The 27254-nt window shown below is 40.2% G+C and overlaps 1 protein-coding gene across 1 annotated transcript in view; it reads left to right on the plus strand.

Annotated features, from left to right (window-relative positions):
* The window catches only part of LOC115133249 (chemokine-like protein TAFA-5), a 123732-nt gene extending 100496 nt beyond the window's left edge, over positions 1-23236 (plus strand). Inside the window, exons 4-5 of the mRNA XM_065021764.1 lie at positions 16303-16479; positions 21837-23236. Coding sequence (XP_064877836.1) covers positions 16303-16311 — 9 coding nt within the window. The 3' untranslated portion in view covers positions 16312-16479; positions 21837-23236. The remainder of the gene's footprint in view (positions 1-16302; positions 16480-21836) is intronic.
* The last annotated feature ends 4018 nt before the right edge of the window (positions 23237-27254 follow it).

Below are 27254 nucleotides of genomic sequence, written 5' to 3' on the forward strand. Positions count from 1 at the left end.
TGCACTGCATTATGGGTAAAATGCTGAAAAATAATAATTGTTGTAATGTTTAGGCTTTGCTGTACCACAGCCTCTCAGTGCCATAGTGAATAAACACACATATTCGTAACCATTATGTTTGCACCATTACTACAGAGAAAACAGCTTGTTTCTAGCCCAAACAGTTCAAAAGATATGACCCATAATACAGGCGCAATGGTTTTTTTTTCTATGCGGCAATGTTAAAAAATATTGTTGTTTTTACAGTATTATACAACTAACAGCAATGTACTGTTTTAATTATTTCCAGTAAATTGCCGTAAATCGCAATGCACTCTGGGTGATATTAGGCGTAACTGGTCAATTACACAGTCAATTCCAATGAAACTTGGATTGAAAAGTAAATTACCTTAAAGAAGTTGTGTATTTAAATGGTACTGTAATTCCACCCCAGAATACAGTACCCTACACTGTAAAACTGGAGAAGTTCTGGCTACTCAAACATTTTAGGAAACCAATTACCTATAAACAAATTAAGAAACTTAAATAGCTGAAGTGAGCAATACTACTTTCATATGAGTAATACAAATGCATTTTTTTTAAAAGGTAAACGTCAATTTAACGCCCCCACTAAGTCACACCTCCAATAATTTCCCAGTGTGCCTTGCCTTTTCGAATGAATTGTAGAGTTACCACCCATAGGCCAGCGCACAATTGGCTCAGCATCGTCCAGGTTAGGGGAGGGTTTGGCCCAGGTCGGACATCATTGTAAATAAGGATTTGTTCTTAACCTCTTAAGTCGACCCTCTACTTTTTTGAACATTCTGTTAAAAATCGCGCAACATTTCAGCGCCCTGCTACTCATGCCAGGAATATAGTATATGCATTTGCTTAGTCTGTGTGGATAGAAAACACTCAGACGTTTATAAAACTGGTTAAATCACTGCTGTGGCTTTACCAGAACGGCATTTACATCGAAAAGCACAGGAAAAACTGATCACTGAAAATGGGAAAATATATCCATGCGCTACTTGAACCCATTGATAAAGGTGAACCACAATTAATTGACTGAGGTTGCAGTACCTACAGCTTCCACACGGTGTCTAGAGTCTTGTCATTTCCCTTCGAGTTTTTCTTGGTCAAACACATGCAGGGCACCGTATCTCCTCAGGTCTAGGACCGGATATTTTCGTTGAGTTTCTAGCCGGACATTTTTCCAGACGGACAGCTAATGATCTTTACATCGCCTCCTGATGAATTTTATCGCTTATTAACGTTTACTAATACCTAAAGTTGCATTACAAACGTATTTCGAAGTGTTTTGTGAAAGTTTATCGTCGACTTTTTGAATTTTAAAAAATGACGTTACGTTTTGAAACAATGTTTTTTCGTTTATCACACAGTCTACATATAACGATATCTAGGCTTTATATGGACCGATTTAATCGAAATAAAGACCCAAATAGTGTTTATGGGACATCTAGGAGTGCCAACAAAGAAGATGGTGAAAGGTAATGAATGTTTTCTATTTTATTGTGCGGTTTGTGTAACGCCGAAATGCTAATTATTTTGTTTACGTCCCCTGCGGGTCTTTTGGGGTGTTACATGCTATCAGATAATAGCTTCTCATGCTTTCGCCGAAAAGCATTTTAAAAATCTGACTTGTTGCCTGGATTCACAACGAGTGTAGCTTTAATTCGATACCCTGCATGTGTATTTTAATGAACTTTTGAGTTTTAACTAATACTATTAGCATTTAGCGTATCGCATTTGCATTTCCAGAGCTCTAGTTGGGACGCAAGCGTCCCGAGTAGAAGCAAGAGGTTAACTGACTTACCTACTTAAATAATTTTTAAATAAAATAATATTAATGAATAAATCACTTTATTTGTTAGTGACAGAGACATTGTTGCTGAATTTGTTCGTTTTCATTCCTATGGCCTTTGACAAGTGAGTTCTTTGGCAAATATGATTAATTACATATATCATAAGGCCTTATACAGTGGCCTGAAAAAGTCATAGTTTACAGGTCATGTCAGGCCTGCAAGTAGGGTTGCAAAATTCCACAAACCATAAACTTCCAACCAGGATTTCTGGAAAATGTACCAGAATTTTGCAACACTAACTCTAAATCACATTATGCTGGGTTGCAAATAGATGTGTCATTTCTATTGGAATCTACCCAGTGTTACGGTTATCCGACAGCTAAAATTGCAATTTGTATTCATAATGACTGCCAGGGTTAAGAACAGTGGGAGGAAGCTACCTAAGCCATTTAAACTTCTTGAGGCGATGGGTTCCCCTACAGGAACTCCACCCCCCCGTTCAGCTGAAAAGATGGCGCAGGGAATGCAAAAATATTCTTTCGAAATATTTAACCTCCACACATTAACAAGTCCAATACCTCAAATGAAAGATAAACACCTTGTTCATCTACGCATTGTGTCAGATTTTTTAAATGTTTTACGGCAAAAACACAACATATATTTATGTTAGACCACCACCAAACCAAAGAAAAAACGTAGCCATTTTTTCCAGCAAAAGATAAAAATCACAAAAGCAGGATTTAAAAAGAAATCTCTTGAAAATCTTCATCAGATGACAGTCATATGACATGTTACACAGTACATTTATGTTTTGTTCGATAATATGCATTTTATATCCATAAATCTCGGTTTACATTGACGCCATGTTCAGAAAATCCTCCAAAATATCCAGAGGAATTATAGAAAGCTACGCCAGATAACAGAAATACTCATCATAAACTTTGACTAAAGATACATGTTCTACATATAATTAAAGATACACTGGTTCCTAATGCAACCGCTGTGTCACATTTTTTTTTACGTTACGGAAAAAGCCTAACATTGCAATTATCTGAGACGGCGCTCAGACGTAACAATATTTCCCTGCCATGTTGGAGTCAACAGATATACAAAATTACAACATAAATATTCCCTTACCTTTGATGATCTTTCATCAGAATGTAGTGCAAGGAGTCCTAGTTCAACAATAAATCGTTTTGTTTCATAATGTTCAATTCTAGTGTCCAAGTAGCAGCATTTGCTACCACTTTCAGCTCAAATGCCCAAAAAATTACTTCTGGTCCAGGATAACTTTGCATCAAAACTTCCAAATGACATATTACAGGTCGAAGAAACTGGTCAAACTAAGTGCAGAATCAATCTTCAGGATTTTATAATCATATATATCCAATAGAATTCCAACTGGATCATTCGTTTTCATCTGGGGCTGATTGGAACAGCCGAAGCACTCAAAGGCAAACGCGCCTCAACAAAATGGCATCCTTTTGCGACACCAACTACTTTCCTTCCCATTAGGTCAAAGTTCACAGCAAATGCTCCATTACACTTTCTACTGAATGAGGACATCTACTGGAAGACGTAGGAAGTGTTTCTAGATCCATAACTTGTTGGGAAGGGAGGGGGCGATGACGTCAAATTTGCCCCAACTTTCAGGATTTCAAAACTTGTTTGGAAGATTGTCTGCCCTGTGAGTTCTGTTATACTCACAGACATAATTCAAACGGTTTTAGAAACTTCAGAGTGTTTTCTATCCAATATTAATAATAATATGCATATATTAGCAATTTAGGACAGATTTTGATGCAGTTCACTATGGGCACGCAATTCATCCAAAGTGGAAATACTGCCCCCTATCTCTAACAGGTTTTAAACTGGAACAACCATTTCAGTAAGGGGTGCAAAAGTTCAATGATTGGATTAATTTAGAAAACAATTATTTATCTTTGTGTAGCGTAACATTGAATCAATCAATCACTCAATGTGCATGATAAAACACAAATATTAAAAACAATTCCAAAAATTAAAGCATGCTGGGAAAAAAGTTCATTGGTTATCATATCTTTCAAAAAATGTAGTTGTGTGAATCTTCATTTAGTTTTGAGTCAGTTACACATAAGCCATTTAAGTAGTAATTTCATTGACTTTGAGTACTACTTACTAGAAGTATTTGAGTTAAAAATGCCTTGGGGTTTACAGTGGACCTTATTTTTGGATCACGAAAAACCTTATGACCACTAGTTGATGAATGGTATTGTTGTTTCTTTGTGATTAACATATTTTGAAGCATGCCTTGTAAGAGGCTACATTTGTTACACCCATGAGTGAGAGTGCTGTACAATTTAACTAATACGTGGTAGTAAGTAGTGCACTAGCAACTAAATGTGTGTAGGGGACAGATTGGAAATGGCAGCAAGCTGCAAACCTTCAACGGTTGAGTATTTTCTATGTCCTTGGTCTGTTTTGCTCTGTAGTCACTGCAAGTTTGGAAGCCTTTGTTATAAGGCCTCTAGAAGTGCAAGTTATTCATACATATTTTACATACTGTGTGTATATATTTGATATTCTGTAATATGAAAACACATTACCTAGCAGCCAACATGCTTGCACCAATCCCATGCAGTTACAGTAAAATACTGTAAAATACAAACCCTGTCTTCAATGAATTTAATTTATTAATTAATTCCTTTAGCTGGCATATCTGCTGCAAGTATAATGCTGTAATTTACAGGGGAAAGTTTTACAGTGCACACACCCACCGTCGCTTCCCTCTCTCCCCGTGTTGCAAACTCTCCTGCCTCCACCCTGCCTTCCACTCATTTGTAATGAAATACTGTTCATTTGGGCACATTCGTTACGCAGCATTCTCTCCCCAATTGGACCCCCCACCCGCAATTTGTGAACTCTGACCAGCATAGGACACATCATTAATGTATGTGTCATATTTAAGTCATCAGCTAACTCAAACTTGTTTAATCCTTCTCCTGAAGAGATGCGCTGAGTCACGCTGACGCAGTGTCTCAGATCCATGTAGCATTTTCTAAATTAAATTAAATCCAAAGTTAAATCCAATTGATGCAGTTCATTATCGAGTCTCTCTCTTGCTCAAAATCGCAAGTTGAGCCCCACAAACCTCTTATATCATTGCATACTGTAGACATTACATTTCAGTCATTTAACAGACGCTCTTATCCAGAGCGACTTAAAGCCAATGTATGGTTCATTTGAGTATGTGGTTGGAGGCTCCATATAGAGGGTGTGACACAATTGACATGATTGGTTGACATTAGGTGTAGGCGGGAAGTCCTGTATAAACACAAACTCACTTCTTTGACAATTTCCTTCACAACAGCTCTGCGCTCGCCACTGCAAAGCGCAAAAAGTATGAATACCCAGACTTCTGCAGAGGCCGTATGAGCAGAAATGCTGCACGGCCAATGCAGAAGTCGAATTGACCATGCAGCACCTTTTACAGTCAGAATCACTTAAAAAAAATGTTTTTTAACCTTTATTTAGCCTCTTAAATGTAAAGTCCCCATATTTGGGGACCCTATTAGATTGTTTTATTAAATTCAGTCGGGTAATAGAATCAGTAGAAGCGTGTCTGCGGAAAGCTGAGTATCTTGGCTATTGATATGTGCCTTAAAATCTTTGGTGTGATTTATTACCATATATGGGCATACGAATGTATAAGGGCAGGTCGAGCCGATGACCTAATTTCAAGGTGGCTTCTACCTACATTCCGGTTAGCGTCTTGAAGCATAAGCGAAATAAACACGGAATAAAACGATACACACCGAAAGCCGGGACCCCACAGACCATGAGGATGTCTTATTTGTCTGCCTGTAACCTACCGTTATTGACCACCAGCCCCGAGAATAAAAATATTTATTTTACACAACGTTTTCACCGAACAGCAAACATCTTACAAGGTAAGCTTCGATAAGGCTGTGTTTGAGCTATAGCTACATGCGGGGTATGAAATTAATCTTTACGTTGGTAGGAAGAAATCCAGCCAATTGGCAATGTTATCTGATGATGTATGACTTAATGGTAACATCGAATGTCCACGGAGGGACTTTTATTTATATATATATATTATTAACATCAAACCAATACAGGAAGTACATGTGGGAACACAAGTGTATATATAAATAATATACAAAGGACAATTGGGCTAGGGGGTACAATATCACATTACACAAGGACCTTAAGGGACATACATACACTTATAATTTTTTTGTTAGTAGAGTATTTATTTGTCCTAATTTGGTTCAATTTATTTTGTTATGGTAAGAAAATATGGTGTTGTTTGTAAATGTACATTGAAATTTGGCCTAAAGACTATTGAAATGAATTACACAAAATTGTTTCAGCGTCTTTCTATCGTAGGTAAAGAATGCAAGCAGTACATCTTTCCACAATAGTGTAAAATCTTCATAAATTATAAATCTACTGATGTCTTGCCACGGTTCCCGTACATGAATACAATGCCAAAAAAGATGCAACACAGTTTTTGGGTGGTCATTACAAAAGGTACAATGTGAGTTCATGTTTTCCCTAAACTTCTTCATATGGTGGTTGGCAGGATAATATTTATGAACAATTTTAAAGGAGTGACTATATCTTTGCGCATCAAAAGTATGATGTCGCCTGCTTACAGGCATCCATTACACAGGGGATTGGCTACTATGGCAGCTTGACAGTATTGTAGCCAATAAGATAAGTTTTCCAGGGATATGCAGTTGACCTGCGTTGGACAAAGCAAGGCCTATAACTTTTATGTGTAATGGCAACTATTTTTACCTGGCTCAGAGACGAGACTCACCTAGCACACTACATTACATTGAGAACAGATTTCATCACTGTAATGTCATTGTTTTAGCATTAAAGATGGCTTCTAAAGGGGGTGAAAACTAAGAATATCGAACAGGAAGCTAAAAAGAAGGCAGCAATGAATAAGTATACCGACATAGAAACTTTGAATAAAATACTGGTCGGACTCGGATCAGGGGAGCGATTTGGACAAGGAGGATTGACTCAGCAGACAAAGATTGCTTTCTAGAAGGATTGGATCCACTTTTAGATCTCTAAGTAAATTATTTTCATTACATTTTTATTCACCACAGAGTGGAGGATGCAGATGATGATGTTTGAGAGCCCCCCCCTCCCCAGCAAGCACCCCCGCCAGTCAAGATCCTCACCCCCACCTGCTATGTCAATCACCCAGTCTGATTGTTCTACATCCACTTTTCAAATACCTCTTGAAAAAGAAAATAGGGGCTTATGGCACCATTCGTCCTAACAGAATTGGTTTCCCCAATACCAAGGTAAACGAGATGACGAAGACAGCAGAGAGAGGGACCATATGTTGGATCAGGACTAACAAGCTGCATTTTGTGAAATTGAAGGACACTAGGGAGTTATTCATGCTCACCACAAAGCATAAGGCATTCAATAACAACCATGTCTCAAGGAGGGTGAAAAAGGAACAATGTCCCCGTTTCTGTGAAGGACTACAATGCCAGCATGGGGGGTGTCGACCTATCTGATGCTCTGATAGGCTACTACCGTGTCCTCCACAAGACCAGGAAGAGGTATACTTTTATTTACCACTTTGTGGGCATTGCTAGAGTAAATTCTTTCATTCTCCACAAGCAGATGGCCAAAGCAAAAGGTCAAAACCCTTTCTCCCAGAGAGTAGCTGGTGTTGGGAATGGCTGAATTAGGGGCCCAAAGCAACCTCACAACCATCATAAGACTCAAGGTGAGCGCCACTATCCCACACACATGCCAAAAGACAAAAGAACTGCAAGCATTGCACAAAATATGGGAGGGGGGGTGAAATGACAGAACTTCTGTCCGAAATACCTGTTCGCTTTTGGTTTCCTGGCAGAGAGGGACTGCTTCTAAGACTCTCAAGACATGCACAAGCTACGGTCAAAGTGAAATCTAAGGGAGCCCTATACCCCCTTGTAACTAACTCCCTTCTACTGTTACCTGCATATGAAATCCTTAACCTTGATGATTGACCTCAACCATTTATTATCTGAGAAAAAACAGGTATATCTATCACACAAAGAATTCCCAGAGCTATATGTATGTTGTGTATGACAGATGTGAGGTATAGAGAGAAGGTTGGGTGGGTCTATTTCGACCCGAGTTAGAAGGCGGTTTGTCATCCTGTGTCGACGGTCGGCACCGAGAGGCTGAGAGATGATAGGTATTCATGGCTGCTCCATATTGTACATCAAACGGACGGTCAGAGGCCCTAGTTGGCTAGGGACGAGCTGTCTGTGTGAATTGACGCACTGGCTAGGTGTATGTGTGTTTGTGTGGGTGCGTGTTTGCCTGCCTACGTTCCTGCCTACCCGTGCTGGTTGTGAACATGGACAGACAAGGCACTGGGACTTTTGACAAAGCTTACAGTACATAGTGACTCAATTCCATTGAGACCTGGTAAAAACAGACTTTTCTTCAAAACCATCTCCTTGATGCATAATCTTTGCTGGGCTTGACACTTGTGACCTATTATGATATTTTCTGAGGATTGATCAGAAATACAGGGTAGACATTGTTAATGTTGTAAATAACTATTGTAGCTGGAAACTGCAGATTTTTTTATGGAATATCTACATAGGTGTACTGAGGCCCATTATCAGCAACCATCACCCTGCGTTCCAATGGCACGTTGTGTTAGCTAATCCAAGTTTATAATTTTAAAAGGCTAATTGATCATTAGAAAACCATTTTGCAATTATGTTAGAACAGCTGGAAACTGTTGTGCTGATTAAAGGAAGCAAACAAACTGGCCTTCTTTAGACTAGTTGAGTATCTGGGGCATCAGAATTTGTGGGTTCGATTACAGGCTCAAAATGTCCAGAAACAAAGAACTTCTGAAATTCGTCAGTCTATTCTTGTTCTGAGAAATGAAGGCTATTCCATGCGAGAAATGGCAAGAAACTGAAGATCTCGTACAACGCCCTTCACAGAACAGCGCAAACTGTCACTAACCAGAATAGAAAGAGAAGTGGGAGGCCCCGGTGCACAACTGAGCAAGAGGACAAGCACATAAGAGTGTATAGTTTGAGAAACAGACCCCTCACAAGTCCTCAACTGGCAGCTTCATTAAATAGTACCCACAAAACACCAGTCTCAATGTCAACAGTGAAGAGGCGACTCCAGGATGCTGGCCTTCTAGGCAGAGTTGCAAGGAAAAAGCCATATCTCAAACTGGCCAATAAAAGTAAAAGATTAAGATGGGCAAAATAACACAGACACTGGACAGAGGAAGATTGGAAAAAAGTGTTATGGACAAACAAATCGAAGTTTGAGGTGTTTGGATCACAAAGAAGATCATTTGTGAGACTCAGAAAAAATGAAAATATGCTGGAGGAGTACTTGATGTCATCTCTCAAGCATGGTGGAGGCAATGTGATGGTCTGGGGTTGCTTTGGTGGTGGTAACGTGGGAGATTTGTACAGGGTAAAAAGGACCTTGAAGAAGGAAGGCTATCACTCCATTTTGCAACGCCATGCCATACCCTGTGGACAGCGCTTAATTGTAGCCAATTTCAACAAGACAATGACCCAAAGCACAGTTCCAAACTATGCAATAACTATTTAGAGAAAATGCAATCAGCTAGTATTCTGTCTATAATGGAGTGGCCAGCACAGTCACCGTATCTCAACCCTATTGAGCTATTGTGGGAGCAGCTTGACCGTATGGTGCCCATCAAGCCAATCCAACTTGTGGGAGGTGCTTCAGGAAGCATGGAGTGAAATCTCTTCAGATTACCTCAACAAATTGACAACTAGAATGCCAAAGGTCTACAAGGCTGTAATTGCTACAAATGGAGCATTATTTGACCAAAGCAAAGTTTGAAGGACGCAATAATTGTTTCAATTAAATATCATTATTTATAACCTTGTCAACATCTTGATTATATTTCCTATTCATTTTGCAACTCATTTCATGTACAGTTGAGTTCAGAAGTTTACAAACACTTAGGTTGGAGTCATTAAAACAAATTTTTCAACCACTCCACAAATGTATTTTTGACAAACTATAGTTTTGGCAAGTCGGTGAGGACATCTACTTTTTGCACGGCAAAGGTAATTTTTCTAACAATTGTTTTCAGACAGATTATTTCACATATAACACCATAGTACCCTCCAAGCTTGTCATCAAGCTCGAGACCCTGGGTCTCGACCCCGCCCTGTGCAACTGGGTACTGGACTTCCTGACGGGCCGCCCCCAGGTGGTGAGGGTAGGCAACAACATCTCCTCCCCGCTGATACTCAACACTGGGGCCCCACAAGGGTGCGTTCTGAGCCCTCTCCTGTACTCCCTGTTCACCCACAACTGCGTGGCCACGCACGCCTCCAACTCAATCATCAAGTTTGCGGACGACACAACAGTGGTAGGCTTGATTACCAACAACGACGAGACGGCCTACAGGGAGGAGGTGAGGGCCCACGGAGTGTGGTGTCAGGAAAATAACCTCACACTCAACGTCAACAAAACTAAGGAGATGATTGTGGACTTCAGGAAACAGCAGAGGAACACCCCCTATCCACATCGATGGAACAGTAGTGGAGAGGGTAGCAAGTTTTAAGTTCCTCGGCATACACATCACAGACAAACTGAATTGGTCCACTCACACAGACAGCATCGTGAAGAAGGCGCAGCAGCGCCTCTTCAACCTCAGGAGGCTGAAGAAATTCGGCTTGTCACCAAAAGCACTCACAAACTTCTACAGATGCACAATCGAGAGCATCCTGGCGGGCTGTATCACCGCCTGGTACGGCAACTGCTCCGCCCTCAACCGTAAGGCTCTACAGAGGGTAGTGAGGTCTGCACAACGCATCACCGGGGGCAAACTACCTGCCCTCCAGGACACCTACACCACCCGATGTTACAGGAAGGCCATAAAGATCATCAAGGACATCAACCACCCGAGCCACTGCCTGTTCACCCCGCTATCATCCAGAAGGCGAGGTCAGTACAGGTGCATCAAAGCTGGGACCGAGAGACTGAAAAACAGCCTCTATCTCAAGGCCATCAGACTGTTAAACAGCCACCACTAACATTGAGTGGCTGCTGCCAACACACTGACACTGACTCAACTCCAGCCACTTTAATAATGGGAATTGATGGGAAATGATGTAAATATATCACTAGCCACTTTAAACAATGCTACCTTATATAATGTTACTTACCCTACATTATTCATCTCATATGCATACGTATATACTATACTCTATATCATCGACTGCATCCTTATGTAATACATGTATCACTAGCCACTTTAACTATGCCACTTTGTTTACATACTCATCTCATATGTATATACTGTACTCGATACCATCTACTGTATCTTGCCTATGCTGCTCTGTACCATCACTCATTCATATATCCTTATGTACATATTCTTTATCCCCTTACAATGTGTATAAGACAGTAGTTTTGGAATTGTTAGTTAGATTACTTGTTGGTTATTACTGCATTGTCGGAACTAGAAGCACAAGCATTTCGCTACACTCGCATTAACATCTGCTAACCATGTGTATGTGACAAATAAAATTTGATTTGATTTGATCACAATTCCAGTGGGTCAGACGTTTACATGCACTAAGTTGACTGTGCCTTTAAACGCTTGGAAAATTCCAGAAAATTATGCCATGGGTTTAGAATTTGAGTCAATTGGAAGTGTACCTGTGGATCTATTTCAAGGTCTACCTTCAAACTCATTGCCTCTTTACTTGACATCATGGGAAAATCAAAAGAAATCAGCCAAGACCTCAGAAAACTTTTTTTAGACCTCCACAAGTCTGGTTCATCCTTGGGAGCAAATTACAAATGCCTGAAGATACTACGTTCATCTGTACAAACAATAGTACGCAAGTATAAACACCATGGGACCACACAGCCATCACTGCTCATGAAAGAGATGCATTCTCTCTCCTAGAGTTGAACGTACTTGGGTGCGAATAGTGCAAATCAATCACAGAACAACAGCAAAGGATCTTGTGAAGATGCTGGAGGAAACAGGTACAAAAGTCTCTGTATCCACAGTAAAATGAGTCCTACATCGACACAACCTGAAAGGCTGCTCAGCAAGGAAGAAGCCACTGCTCCAAAACCGCCATAAAAAATCCAGTCTATGGTTTGCAACTGCACATGGGGACAAAGATCGTACTTTTTGGAGAAATGTCCTCTGGTCTGATGAAATGAAAATAGAACTGTTTGGTCATAATGACCATTGTTATGTTTGGAGTAAAAAGGGGGAGGCTTGCAAGCTGAAAAACAACTGTGAAGCACAGTGGTGGCAGCATCATGTTGTGGGGGTGCATTTCTGCAGGAGGGACTGGTGCACTTCACAAAATAAATGGCATCATGAGGTTGGAAAATTATGTGTATATATTGAAGCAACATCTCAAGACATCAGCTTGATTGCAAATGAGTCTTCCAAATGGACAATGACCCCAAGCATATTTCCAAAGTTGTGGCAAAATGGCTAAAAAGACAACAAAGTCAAGGTATTGGAGTGGCCATCACAAAGCCCTGACCTCAATCCCATAAAAAATGTGACCATAGAAAATGTGTGGTCAGAACTGAAAAAGCGTGTGTGAACAAGGAGGCCTACAAACCTGTCTCAGTTACACCAGCTCTGTCAGGAGGAATGGGCCATAATTCACCCAACTTATTGTGGGAAGCTTGTGGAAGGCTACCCGAAACATTTGACCCAAGTTAAACAGTTTAAAGGCAATGCTACCAAATACTAATTGAGGTTATGTAAACTTCTGATCCACTGGGAATGTGATGAAAGAAATGAAAGCTGAAATAAATCATTCTCTCTGCTATTGTTCTGACATTTCACATTCTTAACATAACATGGTGATCCTAACTGATCTAAGACAGGGAATGTTTACTAGGATTAAATTTCAGGAATTGTGAAAACTTAGTTTAAATGTATTTGGCTAAGGTGTATGTAAACTTCCGATTTCAACCGTATGTTTTCATGGAAAACGAGGACATTTCTAAGTGACTCCAAACGTTTGAATGGTAGTGTACATTCAAGTCATTTTTCAATTTGGATCACATCAAGTTGTGGCCATTGTCTTTCATGGTTCTGGACGCTGTTACGTTTGTGAGATGGCTGAGGTTTAAGATATTTTTGTTCTATGGAGGGGTGATTCAAAACAGCTCCAGGCGTTCCATTCTTTTCTTAACTCCTGTTCTGAGCATCTGAGATTTACTATGCAATCTGATACACATCAAATCAGTTTTCTTGATCTTGTGTGAAGAAAATGTTCTATACACTGATCGTAACAGTTTGTTGGGGGCTGATAGTTGTCACCCACTTCCCTTGAAAAACAGTTTGCCCTACAGCCAATTTGGTTGAATACAAAATAATTTGTAAAAAAAAACCATCAGATTTCGACAGAGATCTGAGACGCAAAGAAAATTCAAGGAGTGGTCAGATGGTCAAAAATGGTCAGCTTAATACTGCCATTGAGAAAATTCAAAACAAAATGATACATGACCTTTTTCAAGATCAGTCTCGCAAAAAGAAGCATTCTTGCATTCTAACTACCCGCTATTCAAAGTGCTCTGAACAAATTAAGGGAATCCTTCACAAATATTGGCACATTCTAAGATCCGATGATAGTATCGGTAATGTGTTTTCTGACCTTCCCTTGGTCGTATTCTTGCTGGGCAGAAACCTCAGAGATCAATTGGTAAACTCTGATTTACCACCCCAAAATATCCCTGCACAATGTCTATTTGCGCCCCTACTGGATGGAAACTACAAGTGTAATGGCTGTGCTCAATGCAATGGCACTTATAAATGTAGATCCTTCAAACACCCCCAAACAGGGAAACAGATCCCAATCAAAGGTGTTATCACGTGCTCCACTAATGCAGTTATTTGCCCTTGTAGTAAAAAATATGTGGGTAAAATAAACCAGTCGTAGCACCATTAGGTTGAAAAACCAGTTGCAGCCCACTTTTTGGAAGCAAACCACTCGATTTCATCTCAACGTTATATTGGCATCGAACATGTCACCCTCCCTAGGAGAGGGGGTGACCTCGACAATTTTTTGTTAAAACGAGAGGCTGCCTGGATCTTTAATTTAAAGACCCTTGCTTCCTTCGGTCTCAACATAGACTTTGATCTGAAGCCATTCTTGTGATTTTGTGATTTTGCTGTTAATGTTTGTAGGCTTATGTAGCTAAATTGTATCTATGATCGTACGCTATCCATTTATGTTTTTTGTATGCTATCTTAATATATGAGAATTAACCAATGATATCAGGCCACACCCGGCCATGATTACAGACACCTGTGTGTCTTTTGACACTATACAAATTAGTCACCCCGCAGTGTTTGTCATTATACCCTGATGAAGACAGCTTGTCTGTCGAAACGTTGGACATAACATTTTTGCATATGAGCTCCTATAGTGTGTCCGGCTCTATTTTTTTTAAGTGTTCCACTCCGCTAGCCAGCACCTCACCTAAATAGGTGTGCGTTTCTTTCGCCTCTAGATTATGAGGTTTTTAAAAGAACATTTCATCTTGGCAGGAAGTGATATATGCATGAACTTGCATTCTCCTGGCGGAAAACCGCCTTCCCAAAGAGAAATCTCATCTTCGGAACATCATGCAGTGGTTCTTGAGGTGAATATAACAGCGCAGTATACAGTATATCCAAGCCCTGCACATTAATGTTTACACATCCTCAGCTAAAATATATGCCTCAAAGCTCTACCAAAACACTCACTTGTTATAGAACTCATTTCTCAAAGATTGATTCAGACTTTAAGTTCCATTTAGAACTAAACATTAACTCAAAATAAATGAGCGAGGCTTGTCTCAATTGAACCATCTGACTCAGTGAAAACAATTTAACACAACAAACACACACACACACTTTCCTTTGTCGGCCTATACGGCCCTTGCTACTTCTCGTCTTCACACTATGTGTGGAGGGCTAGCCACACGCGCACACACACACATTGTCATGTATTTGTACGTTTTATGTGGACCTCAGGAAGAGTAATAATCCTAATAAACTAAAACACACACACACAAACTGATTATACCAAACATAGTGGGGTAGCCTCTTAAGTGGCGGATTATGAATTTAATCAGTGAATCCATTAGCTCACTCCTGATTGGGGTATTTAACTACAGAATAGAGAGAGGTGTCGGAGGCATCCACTGAGAGAAAGCCTGTGATTATGCACCACACTGTAATCAAGGCTGTTTCACAGCAGCAGACATGGTGTGGAGGAGTTGCTAATCAAGGAAGTGAAGGAGTCCGTGTGTTTGGACTGAGGAGATTGTGAGGAAAGGGTGATCCCACCGTCTCTTTTTTTCTTCCAGTCGCGACACAGCCGGAGATTGAATCCGGGACTGTAGTGATGCCTCTCGAGAGGCCTGATCCCACGGTCTTAATGGAGTTTGGGAGTGTTACCTCTTGGTGTTGTGTGTGTGTGTGTGTGTGTGTGTGTGTGTGTGGTCCTCACAAGGAAAGTAAAACAAGGAAAGAATGTGTGACATTTCTCCGGGCCTCACAAGGGAAAATAATTTTTTAGGGTTACAATGAGGGTTAGAGTTAGAATTAGGCTTAAGAGTTAGGTTTAGGAGTTAGGTTTAGTTTTATGGTTAGCGTTTTGGGTTTAGAGTTAGGGTTAAGGGTTAGGTTAGGGAACATTTTAAATGGGAATACATTTTTTTGGTTTATATATGCACACACTACCCTCTTAGAAAAGTGCTCTCTTTTTTCTAAGAGTGTATTTGTACTAAGAGTGTATTTGTACTGTATGACTGTGTTGAACAGAGTGTGTAACAAATCCCTTGGATTTGGATCATCCATAGTCCCAGTCCTAGCTAACTCATTAGAGAGGCTGTATAGTGCTGTGGGTACTGGAGGGATTCCCGGTGGTGTGGTGCAGGGTTTGATACGATACAGCCTGCCTTGCCTTGCTGTGTAATTGATCCCTTTGGGCCCAGCTGGTACTACAGAACACACACACATGGCTGGCATGCCGTGCAGAACACATCCAGTTGAGGCTTTAACAGAATCACCGCGGAGAGGACAGATGCTCCAACTGCCATGCAAACAGACTCAGCCGCTGCAAACCATTAGCCACCACTGCCAAGCCTTCCTCCCTAGTCTGAGACTGCCATGCACACTTCAAACCATTAGCTAGAAAGAGACACATACACTCTCTCTCTCACACACACACACACACACACACACACACACACACACACACACACACACACACACACACACACACACACACACACATCACCACCTCCATTTTGAAAAGTATTTTATGGTTTGAAAATTTGTAGAGATCTCACATTGATTTTTGTGTTACTGTATTATTATTTACGATAGCTGCACGGTAGAAGTTTGACCTGTAGTGCATATTGCTCTAATTTTATTGGTCAATTGTGGTAACCTCTGATTTCCCTCCAGGCTCTATGACGTGACTGGAGTCCCTGTGGATCCTCCATTCCTCTGACAGTACCATGGCAGAGGAGAGCATTGATGACCCTGACAGACAGCCTCAGCCCACACCACCAATCACCACCACCGGTCCATGAACACGAACAACCAATTCTAAACCATACTGGGCATTATCCACAAAGCAAGGTACAGAATGAATCCATCAAAACATAGTGGGAAAGCAAACATCCAACCTAACCGATGTTGTTTTTATGATTCTGGCAGAGTAATATTCTTGCAGCATGATGTTGACAAGTGTGTACTAAGATACACTGGTAATAATATGATAGTGTATATTAGTGTTGCAATTCTATTTCTATGGAAGTGTAGAAACTCCACGCCTTGAGCTCAAAGGCCCCCAGAGTCAGTTTTGCAACAACAAAAAATCCATGTGTATAGCATAAGGAAGAGTTCCTTGAGTTCTGTACCATTTATATTGACATGCCTTATATGTTGTTTTTAAAGTATTACACCCATTACAGAGCCTTGTATCCACACAGAGGATTGAACGATACACCACACACGCACACACACAGCAGCTTCATTACATAGTAACCGTAAAACACCTGTCTCAACGTCAACAGTGAAGAGGCGACTCCGGGATGCTGTCCTTCTAGGCAGAGTTGCATAGAAAAAGCCATCTCTCAGACTGGCCAATTAAAATAAAATATTAAGAAGGGCAAAATAACACAGACACTGGACAGAGGACCTCTGCCTAGAAGGCCAGCATGCCAGAGTCGCCTCTTCACTTTTGACGTTGAGGTTGGTGTTTTGCAGCTACTATGTAATGAAGCTGCCAGTTGAGGACTTGTGAGGGGTCTGTTTCCCAAACTAAACACTCTAATGTACTTGTCCTCTTGCTCAGTTGTACACCGGGGCCTCCCACTCCTCATTCTTTTCTGGTTAGAGTCAGTTTGTGCTGTTCTGTGAAGGGAGTAGTACACAGCGTTGTACGAGATCTTCAGTTTCTTGCCATTTCTCACATGGAATAGCCTTCATTTCTCAGAACAAGAATAGACTGACTAGTTTCAGAAGAAAGTTCTTTGTTTCTGGCCATTTTGAGCCTGTAATCGAACCCACAAATTCTGATCCTCCAGATACTCAACTAGTCTAAAGAAGGCCAGTTTTATTGCTTCTTCAATCAGCACAACAGTTTTCAGTTGTGCTAACATAATTGCAAAATGGTTTTCTAATGATCAATTAGCCTTTTAAAATGATAACCTTGGATTATCTAACACATCGAGCCATTGGAACATTGGAGTGATGGTTGCTGATAATGGGCCTCAGTACCCTATGTAGATATTGCATAAAATAATCAGCCGGTTCCAGCTACAATAGTGATTTACAATATTAACAATGTCTACACTGTAAAAAAAGTCATTTTCTTTCAAAAACATGGACATTTCTAAGTGAACCCAAACTTTTGAATGGTAGTGTATCGCATAAGGCCTTATTTTGAGTCCTAGCCTTACCCTAACACAGTGGCCTGAAACTCATATCTTACAGTCCACAATCAGACCTTGCAAGTAAGTTTGCAAAATTGAGATTTTCTAAAAATCATGGTTGAAGGATTTCCTTTTATTCCCTCCCATTTCCAGGAATGTTTACAACCCGGGATTTCTCGAAAGCTGAGGAAATTTACGAGAATTTTGCAATCCTACCTTCAAGTGACGTTATACTGGCTTGCAGAGATTTGTAATTGTTATTGGAATCCAGCCAACATTAGGATATCCAACAGATGGAATTGTTATTAATCTGTAACCTGCATTCATAATAACTGTCAGCGTTAGAAACAGGGTGAGGAGACTAACTACAGTGTCTTCAGAAAGTATTAATACCCCTTGACTTATTCCACATTTTGATGTTTTACAGCCTGACTTCAAAATTTCCCAGAAGTTCTGTCACATCCTAACAAATTATTATTTTAGTGGATTTTTAAATATTATTTATGTTTTTTAATATATTTAAAATTTTCTTCCCCTTTTTCTCCCCAATTGGTAGTTAGTCTTGTCCCATCGCTGCAACTTCCGTACGGTCTCAGGAGAGGCGAAGGTCAAGAGCTGTGTGTCCTCCGAAACACAACCCCGCCAAACTGCACTGTATCTTGACACAATGCACGCTTAACCTGGAAGCCAGCCGCACCAATGTGTAGGAGAAAACACTGTACATCTCTGGAGACCGTGTCAGCGTGCAAGCCACAGGAGTTGCTAGAGCACGATGGGACAAGGACACCCTGGCCGGCCAAACTCTTACCTAACTTGGATGACGCTGGGCCAATTGTGCATTGCCTCATGGATCTACTGGTTACGGCAGGCTATGACACAGCCCTGTATTGAACCAGGATTTGTAGTAATGCAGCTGGTAGACCGCTGCGCCACTTGGGAGGCCCCTAACAACATTTGTGCCGTGAGAATGCAACACCTCGTCACTTTATTGACAATAGCACATCTCCATTGATGCTCTTGTTTTGGGTCACCCTGAAAGTTGGGTAGCTAAAGCAGAATATATCTGTTTAGCCAACAGGATTGCTTTTAGTAGTCTCCTAAGCATCAGAAATCTGTTCTTGAAGATACAGTATTAGATTAAGAAATAACATTTTCTATGTCAACCTATTCAATACATATTATTTACAGGTCAGAATTGCCCATATTACATTGCCACATTGATGGCCAGTTTCCAGTTTTATAGAGATCAGATTTGTGTGCAGTTTTACAGTACTATATTTTTACCACAGCCAGTGTGAGAAAGGGGAGCTAACACAGACAGACTCACTGCCTGCGGTCTATTTAAAAGTAATTTGCATTAAAAATCTCCTGAGATATCACAGCGATACCTTGCCACTTACTGTATTAGGCTGTCGTTAGAAGTCGACCGATTGTGATTTTTCAATGCCGCTACCGATTACTGGAGGACCAAAAAAGCCGATATTGATTAATCGTCCGAATGTATTTATTCCTGTAAAAAAAAAAATCTAATAATGACAATTACAACAATACTGATTGAACAATGAACACTTTGATTTGAATTTAATATAATCCATAAATAAAATGACTTTTGTCTCATATAAATAATGAAACATGTTCAATTTGGTTTAAATAATGCAAAAACAGTGTTGGAGAAGAAAGTAAAAGTGCCATGTAAAAAAGCTAACGTTTAAGTTCCTTGCTCAGAACATGAGAACATATGAAAGCTGGTGGTTCCTTTAAACATGAGACTTCAATATTCCCAGTTAAGAAGTTTTAGGTTGTAGTTATTATAGGAATTATGACACGTCAACTATTTCTCTCTATACCATTTTTATATTTCATATACCTTTGACTATTGTATGTTCTATTAGGCACTTTAGTATTGCCAGCCTAATCTCGGGGTTTGAAGTCATAAACAGCGCTGTGCATTGCTAAGAGCTGCTGGCAAACGCAGTAAAGTGCTGCTTGAATGAATGCTTACGAGCCTGCTGCTGCCTACCACCGCTCAGACTGCTCTATCAAATATCAAATCATAGACTTAATTATAATAAGCACACAAAAAAATGAGTGTTTGGTCATTAATATGGTAAAATCTGGAAACGATCTTTTCGAAAACAAAACGTTTATTCTTTCAGTGAAATACGGAACCGTTCCTTATTTTATCGAATGGGTGATAACCCTAAGTCTACATATTGCTGTTACATTGCACAACATTCAATGTTATGTCATAATTATGTAAAATTGTGGAAAATTAATTACGTTAGGAAGAAATGGTCTTCACACAGTTCGCAATAAGCCAGACGGCCCAAACTGCTGCATATACCCAGACACTGCTTGCACTGAACACAAGAGAAGTGACACAATTGCCCTAGTTAATATTGCCTGCTAACATGCATTTCTTTTAACGAAATATGTAGGTTTAAAAAAATATACTTCTGTGTGTTGATTTTATGAAAGGCATTGATGTTTATGATTAGGTACATTTGTGCAACGATTGTGCTTTTTTCGCGAATGTGCTTTTGTTAAATCATCACCCGTTTGGCGAAGTTGAAGTAGGCTGTGATTCGATGATAAATTAACAGGCACCGCTTTGATTATATGCAATGCAGGACAAGCTAGTTAACCTAGTAATATCATTAACCATGTGTAGTTTGATTGTTTTTTGTAAGATAAGTTTAATGCTAGCTAGCAATTTACCTTGGCTCCTTGCAGCCACAAGGTCCTTTTGATGCTGCAATCGCCACAGGTGGTCAGCCTGCCACGCAGTCTCCTTGTGAATTGCAATGTAATCGGCCATAGTCGGCATCCAAATTGCAGATTACCGATCGTTATGAAAATTTGAAATCGGCCCTAATTAAGCAGATTAATTGGTTGACCTCTAGCTGCCATGTTTTTTTCCATTACCCTGTGTTGAATGAGTGGATGAATTGATTAATTAATTAATTAATGAGTGATCAATTGAACGAACAAACGAATCAACAAATGAATACTTAATTTCCATGTCATACCACCACTTTTTCTGCCTATTCCATCCACTGTGTTAATGTAATTCAGTCTGTGTAATCTCTGCCACTAGAGGGCAGCGTGGCTGTCACTGCCATAATGACGATGCAGCAGTTCAGAATCTCTAATGGCGCTAATTGCCAGGTTGGCTGGTGCTGCACTGGTCGTATTAGTGGGAGACATGCCCCTCTTCTTAGCCCTGATACTCGTGGGTCATTCCCTCCATACCGTCTCCCCTGCAGCCACTGACTACACTACACTGTGACATTATCCTATTAAATGATGCAGGTTCATTTAGTTGCTGATTGCTCTGTTCCTGGTGTTTTTATCCCCAGATTTCCCCAGTTTTAATCTAACACCTGCCCCCTTTCTTGGGAATTTGCACTCTGTGTAATTGTCAAGAGTTCATTATTATAAATTAAGCTGCCCCGGCAATCTACGAAGGCATCAATGCCTTTATCAAGTTGGCTGGAGACCACACATAGGCCAGATGGCGTGATGATGAACTACACTTTCTTTTCTCTCCAGATTTCTTCCGTAAGGCTGATTAGATGTTTTACAGTTCTGCACTGCAATACTTGTTTTGTTATTGGGTTTAATGCCCCAGCAGAATTCACAATATTTGGATGCCAGAGTAACCTGCTGTTGACAGTGATTAGCATGGGATTGTCTAATTTCTCCATAACTTCCTATCAGAGTTGTAGACATTTTAAGACGTTCCACATACAGTATCTATTAGGGGAATAATGGAGTGAAAGCACAATATTCATCTAGGGACAATCATTGCGGAGTAGGTTGATGTTGACCCTAACAACTAGTCCAAGGTATTCTTCACTCCCTTCAATGTCAACATTGAGATTTGACATTTGGAAATCTAGTGTTAGATCTGTTTGTGGTTATGGCCTTGGCAACTACTACTACAAGCATTGGTTTCTTTAGCATGTTTTGAAGTTTTAGCAACGTAGCATTTTTTGTCATTAGCTAGCATTGATTATCCTGTACTCTGACAGTACTTGTGTTCTCATTTATCCGCAGGTCTCTTAAACACAGTCAACCATGGCCAATACTGGAGGGTTTGAGGGAACTTTGGGGAAGTCGAGAGCGAGGTCTCATCTTTGACTCTGGAGAAGTTTCCTTGTGCCCTGACTCCTGGCTTTACCCGTCTACGGCTCTGACCAACCAATGACCATCCGCTGTAGATAACCCACTGTCTGTCATTGGATCAACATGTCCCTTCTGCCTGCTCCTATTACTGTCCGTCTGCTTTGTAAATGAGCAGAATCCTCTAGTGCCAAGGAGGTCAGGTGTCCAGCGGCGCCTTGTCCGGAGAGGGAGAGAGTGGTAACTATGGAGCCATTTTGGATCGACTACTGTACTGTTCAGCCAATGTCTGCTAATTTTCAGTGGACAGAGGACTCCCACTACTTCAACCACACCTGCTTCTGTTAGACTGTAATGGGACAGTTACGTGTCCCTAAGAACAGGGATTACTGTGAACCAGGCCCTCTCTGAAGTGTCTGACCTAGCGCCAGACTATGGACTGGACCAAACGTTGGACTGGATCTATTCAGACTATGGACCAGACTGGACCAGATCCTACTGCTTGCCTTGTGCTCTGCTGTGAATAGAACTTCTGCTGGAGTAGTACTTTGGCACTCTTCATATTTTTATAGACCAAAGAGGAAAAAAGAACAGTTAATTGTAAGACTAGATGGACCAGATTGGGAAAGAGAAATGGATACTTGTTTTTCTTGCTACACCACAATGACTGCCCACATAGCTGTAGATGTTGGGCTTTATGTCATTTCGAACATAGACTATAGTCTAGAGGGACACGTATACAATCAAAGGAGTTACCTTTAAAAACATTTTTTTTCTCTGACTAAACCCACCACTGTATTTTGAAACTGAAGATATAGGTAAACATATGTGTATAAAAAAATCTGATTTGCATTTTTCATTAGCTACAAATTGGGACACGTTGCAATAAGCATGGTTGGTAAAACGGTAAAAGAGTAAAACTACTGATCATCATTGAGGCAAAAAAGAGAATATTGAAACTGTCATTTCTGATTGCGGCTGTTGGGCGGGGGAAAGGCAAATTTCATTAAATGTATTTTGAAAGGCATAAAGCGTATATATTTAACAGTTTTATATGTTGTACCTTTGTAGAGAACCTTATTCGACATGAATAATGTGATCACAAAAATGGCAGCCATAGAACGTGACAAACAAGCTCTCTGATGCTGGTTTGTCCTGCTCTCTTTCTGTTCTCATGACAAGAAACTTCTCTCCTCATACCTCCAATCTCCCAATCTATCAATCACGGATAAAGGAAAGAAATGCACTTGAGTTCACTCAGAATGTTTTAAATATTTAATGGTAATATTTTACAGATGTTTGTGAGAGTCTTGCTGTGTATGGTTTTAATGTGGTTATTAACAACTGACACAGCATATACAATCTGACTGAACCCTCAATGCTGTTTTCCTTTATCTGCAATTGATTGAATTCTGGCATGAGAGTCACTATCTATCAAAAACATGAAAAATTACATTACAACATGAATTGAGCTTAATCACAGACAGAGATTTTGTCACTTTAGTCAATGAGCTGCCTTTGGAGCCTGATGATTGCTGAAGTATTGCATTGTAAAAGGTTTGGAATACTGACTAATTTCTCTATAATGTCACATTTTATTTTTGTGCTTGTGTTTGTCGCACAATGCTGATCTCCAGTCCTGAGTGATGAAAATGATGATGACACGTGAAGAAGGGAGGCATTGCGGGAAAAGCTTTAGAATAATTTACATACTTTTTTATCATTAAATATTTTAATAATAAATACATTAAATAACCATCACTAGCTAATATAGACACTTTGATATTCAAAGTCATCCAATTTATTCAAGTAAGATTTATCATATCTTATTTTGTATTACGTTTATTTAATTGTTCTGTCCTATATGCCAAAAACTGACAGCCTGAAATTGTTTTTTTCTTCTAGACCATATACTTTACAGTGTCTAATTGTCAACATGTAAGTTCCTCATACATATCTAATAGGTAAACACCTGATATACATAAGTAAACCAAATCAAATTATTTATAGACAGTCTCGCTGGGATTTGATTACAATAACATATGAATATGAATTTATTGATGCAGAGTTGATAAAGGCATTTGCTCAGAGTGACAATTAGGACTGAAATAATAGAAGTTGACTGACTCAATATGTGTATGCTGCTGGCTGTATGTATTATGGTGGAAGGGATTCCACAGTTATACAAGAATATACAGTACATATGCAGAATAGTACACCTGGTTAATATTTAATGACCTTCAAGATTATGATGTTGAAGAACTTACAAAGGGTTACGGATCTAATGCAAGTGAAAACACATCAAAAGAGATATCAGTTCCCTGGACAGCACCACATAACCAGACACCCGCTACATTAGATGGTGCTGTCCATGGGGCTCTGATTCCATGAAAGACACAAATCAAAGCCTTCATAGAGGCTTCAAAGGTCTTGTGTTGGGCTCTGAGTGAAGGCCTACACCTTCCAGATTAACCTCCAACTTGTCCGGATTCACTTCGGTTCAGATCCAGATCCAGATGCTGAACTTCTCTTATCCACACTTGGCTCTCTGCTGTTCAGTCCAACTGACTGACTTTCATTAACTGACTGACAGGGACCAGTCCGACTAGCTGGCTGGATGGCTGACTGACTGACTGACGTTCCTTCCTAATCCTAACTGACTGGATCAGCCTGTTCCACCAACACCAGCTGGAGATTATTAATACAGTTGTTGTTGACAAAGAAGTTTTCTAAAGATGCAAATGAGAAGTGACTTTCCTGAAAGTGTGTGTGTGTGTGTGTGTGTGTGTGTGTGTGTGTGTGTGTGTGTGTGTGTGTGTGTGTGTGTGTGGTGATGTGCCAGTGTAGCCTGTTATTGTCAAGACGGTTATAAATATTTAATTACATCTGATTGAATTTCAATAATCTCTCCCGTATCCTTGAGGTTCGGTGGGATGTTCGGAGGAGTCGTGTCTCAACAGTTTTAATTTGATTAGAGCAAAGTACAATGAGGAGTTTCTCCTAGAGCTATATGGTACGTGTAGGTACAAAAGAGAGCTTGTGATAATGTCTTTCCCATGGAGAAAGAGGCAAAGTGGGTGACATACAACTTGGAGAATGTTACTGTGGGTGTATATCTGTCTGTGTAAAACTCTTTCTCTCTTTCCTATACAGTAGCATGCGAAAATATTCACCCCCCTTGGAATTTTTCCTATTTTGTTGCCTTACAAACTGGAATTAAAATGAATTTTTGGAGGGGTTTGTATCATTTGATTTACGCAACATGCCTACCACTTTGAAGATGCATTTTTTTTTTAAATTGTGAAACAAATAAGAAATAAGACAAAAAACAGAACTTGAAATGCATAACTATTCACCCTCCCAAAGTCAACACTTTGTAGAGCCACCTTTTGCAGCAATTACAGCTTCACGTATCTTGGGGTATGTTTCTATAAGCTTGGCACATCTAGCCACTAGGATTTTTGCCCATTCTTCAAGGCAAAACTGCTCCAGCTGGATCGGTTCTGCTAGTTTACAGCAATCTTTAAGTCATACCACAGATTCTCAATTGGATTGAGGTCTGGACTTTGAACAGGCCATTCCAAGACATTTAAATGTTTCCCCTTAAAACACTCAAGTGTGGCTTTAGCAGTATGCTTAGGTCATTGTCCTGCTGGAAGGTGAACCTCTGTCCCAGTCTCAAATCTCTGGAAGACTGAAACAGGTTTCCCTCAAGAATTCCCTGTATTTAGTTCCATCCATCATTCCTTCAATTCTGACCAGTTTCCCAGTCCCTGCCAATGGAAAAACATCCCCACAGCATGATGCTGCCACCACCATGCTTCGCTGTGGGGATGATGTTCTCGAGGTGAAGCGAGGTGTTCGGTTTGTGCCAGACATTGCGTTTTCCTTGATGGACAAAAAGCTCAATTTTAGTCTCATCTGACCAGAGTACCTTCTTCCATATATATTGAGGAGTCTCCCAGATGCCTTTTGGTAAACACCAAACGTGTTTACCTATTTATTTCTTTAAGCAATTGCTTTCTTCTGGCCACTCTTCCGTGGACTCTTCTGGCACTGTGGAGTGTACGGCTTAAAGTGGTACTATGGACAGATATGCCAATCTCTGCTGTGAAGCTTTGCAGATCCTTCAGGGTTATCTTTGCTCTCTTTGTTGCCTCTCTGATTAATGCCCTCCTTGCCTGGTCTGTGAGTTTTGGTGGGCAGCCCTCTCATGGCAGGTTTGTTGTGGTGCCATATTCTTTCAATTTTTTAAATAATACATTTAATGGTGCTCCGTGGGATGTTCAACATTTTGGATAATTTTTTATAACCCAACCCTGATCTGTTCTTCTCCACAACTTTGTCCCTGACCTGTTTGGAGAGCTCCTTGGTCTTCATGGCCCCTTGCTTAGTGGTGTTGCAGACTCTGGTGCCTTTCAGAACAGGTGTATATATACTGAGATCATGTGACACTTAGATTGCACACAGGTGGACTTTATTTTAAATAAAGGTGAAATAAAAAATATATATAATTGAAGTCGAAGTTTACATACACTTATGTTGGAGTCATTAAAACTCGTTTTTCAACAACTCCACAAATTTCTTCGGTTAGGACATCTACTTCGTACACGACACAAGTAATTCTTCCAACAATTGTTTACTAACAGATTATTTCACTTATACCTCACTATATCACAACTCCAGTGGGTCAGAAGCTTACATGCGCTACGTTGACTGTGCCTTTAAACAGCTTGGGAAATTCCAGAAAATTATGTCATGGCTTTATATGCTTCTGATAGGCTAATTGACATAATTTGAGTCAATTGGAGGTGTACCCGTGGATGTATTTCAAGGCCTATCTTCAAACTCAGTGCCTCTTTGCTTGACATCATGGGAATATCAAAAGAAATCAGCCAAGAACTGAGAAAAAAAATTGTAGACCTCCACAAGTCTGGTTCATCCTTGGGAGCAATTTCCAAATGCATGAAGGTACCACGTTCATCTGTACAATCAATAGTACGCAAGTATAAAGACCATGGGACCACGCAGCCGTCATACCGCTCAGGAAGGAGACTCGTTCTGTCTCCTAGAGATGAACGTACTTTGGTGCAAAAATTGCAAATCAATCCCAGAACAACAGCAAAGGACCTTGTGAAGATGCTGGAGGAAAGAGGTACAAACATATATATATCCACAGTAAAAGGAGTCCTTTATCGACATAACCTGAAAGGCCACTCAGCAAAGAAGAGGCCACTGCTCCAAAACTGCCATAAAAAAAGCCAGTCTACGGTTTGCAACTGCACATGGGGACAAAGATCGTACTTTTTGGAGAAATGTCCTCTGGTCTGATGAAAAAAATATAGAACTGTT

The sequence above is a fragment of the Oncorhynchus nerka genome, linkage group LG8, assembly GCF_034236695.1.
Source record: "Oncorhynchus nerka isolate Pitt River linkage group LG8, Oner_Uvic_2.0, whole genome shotgun sequence".
Classification (NCBI taxonomy): Eukaryota; Metazoa; Chordata; class Actinopteri; order Salmoniformes; family Salmonidae; genus Oncorhynchus; species Oncorhynchus nerka.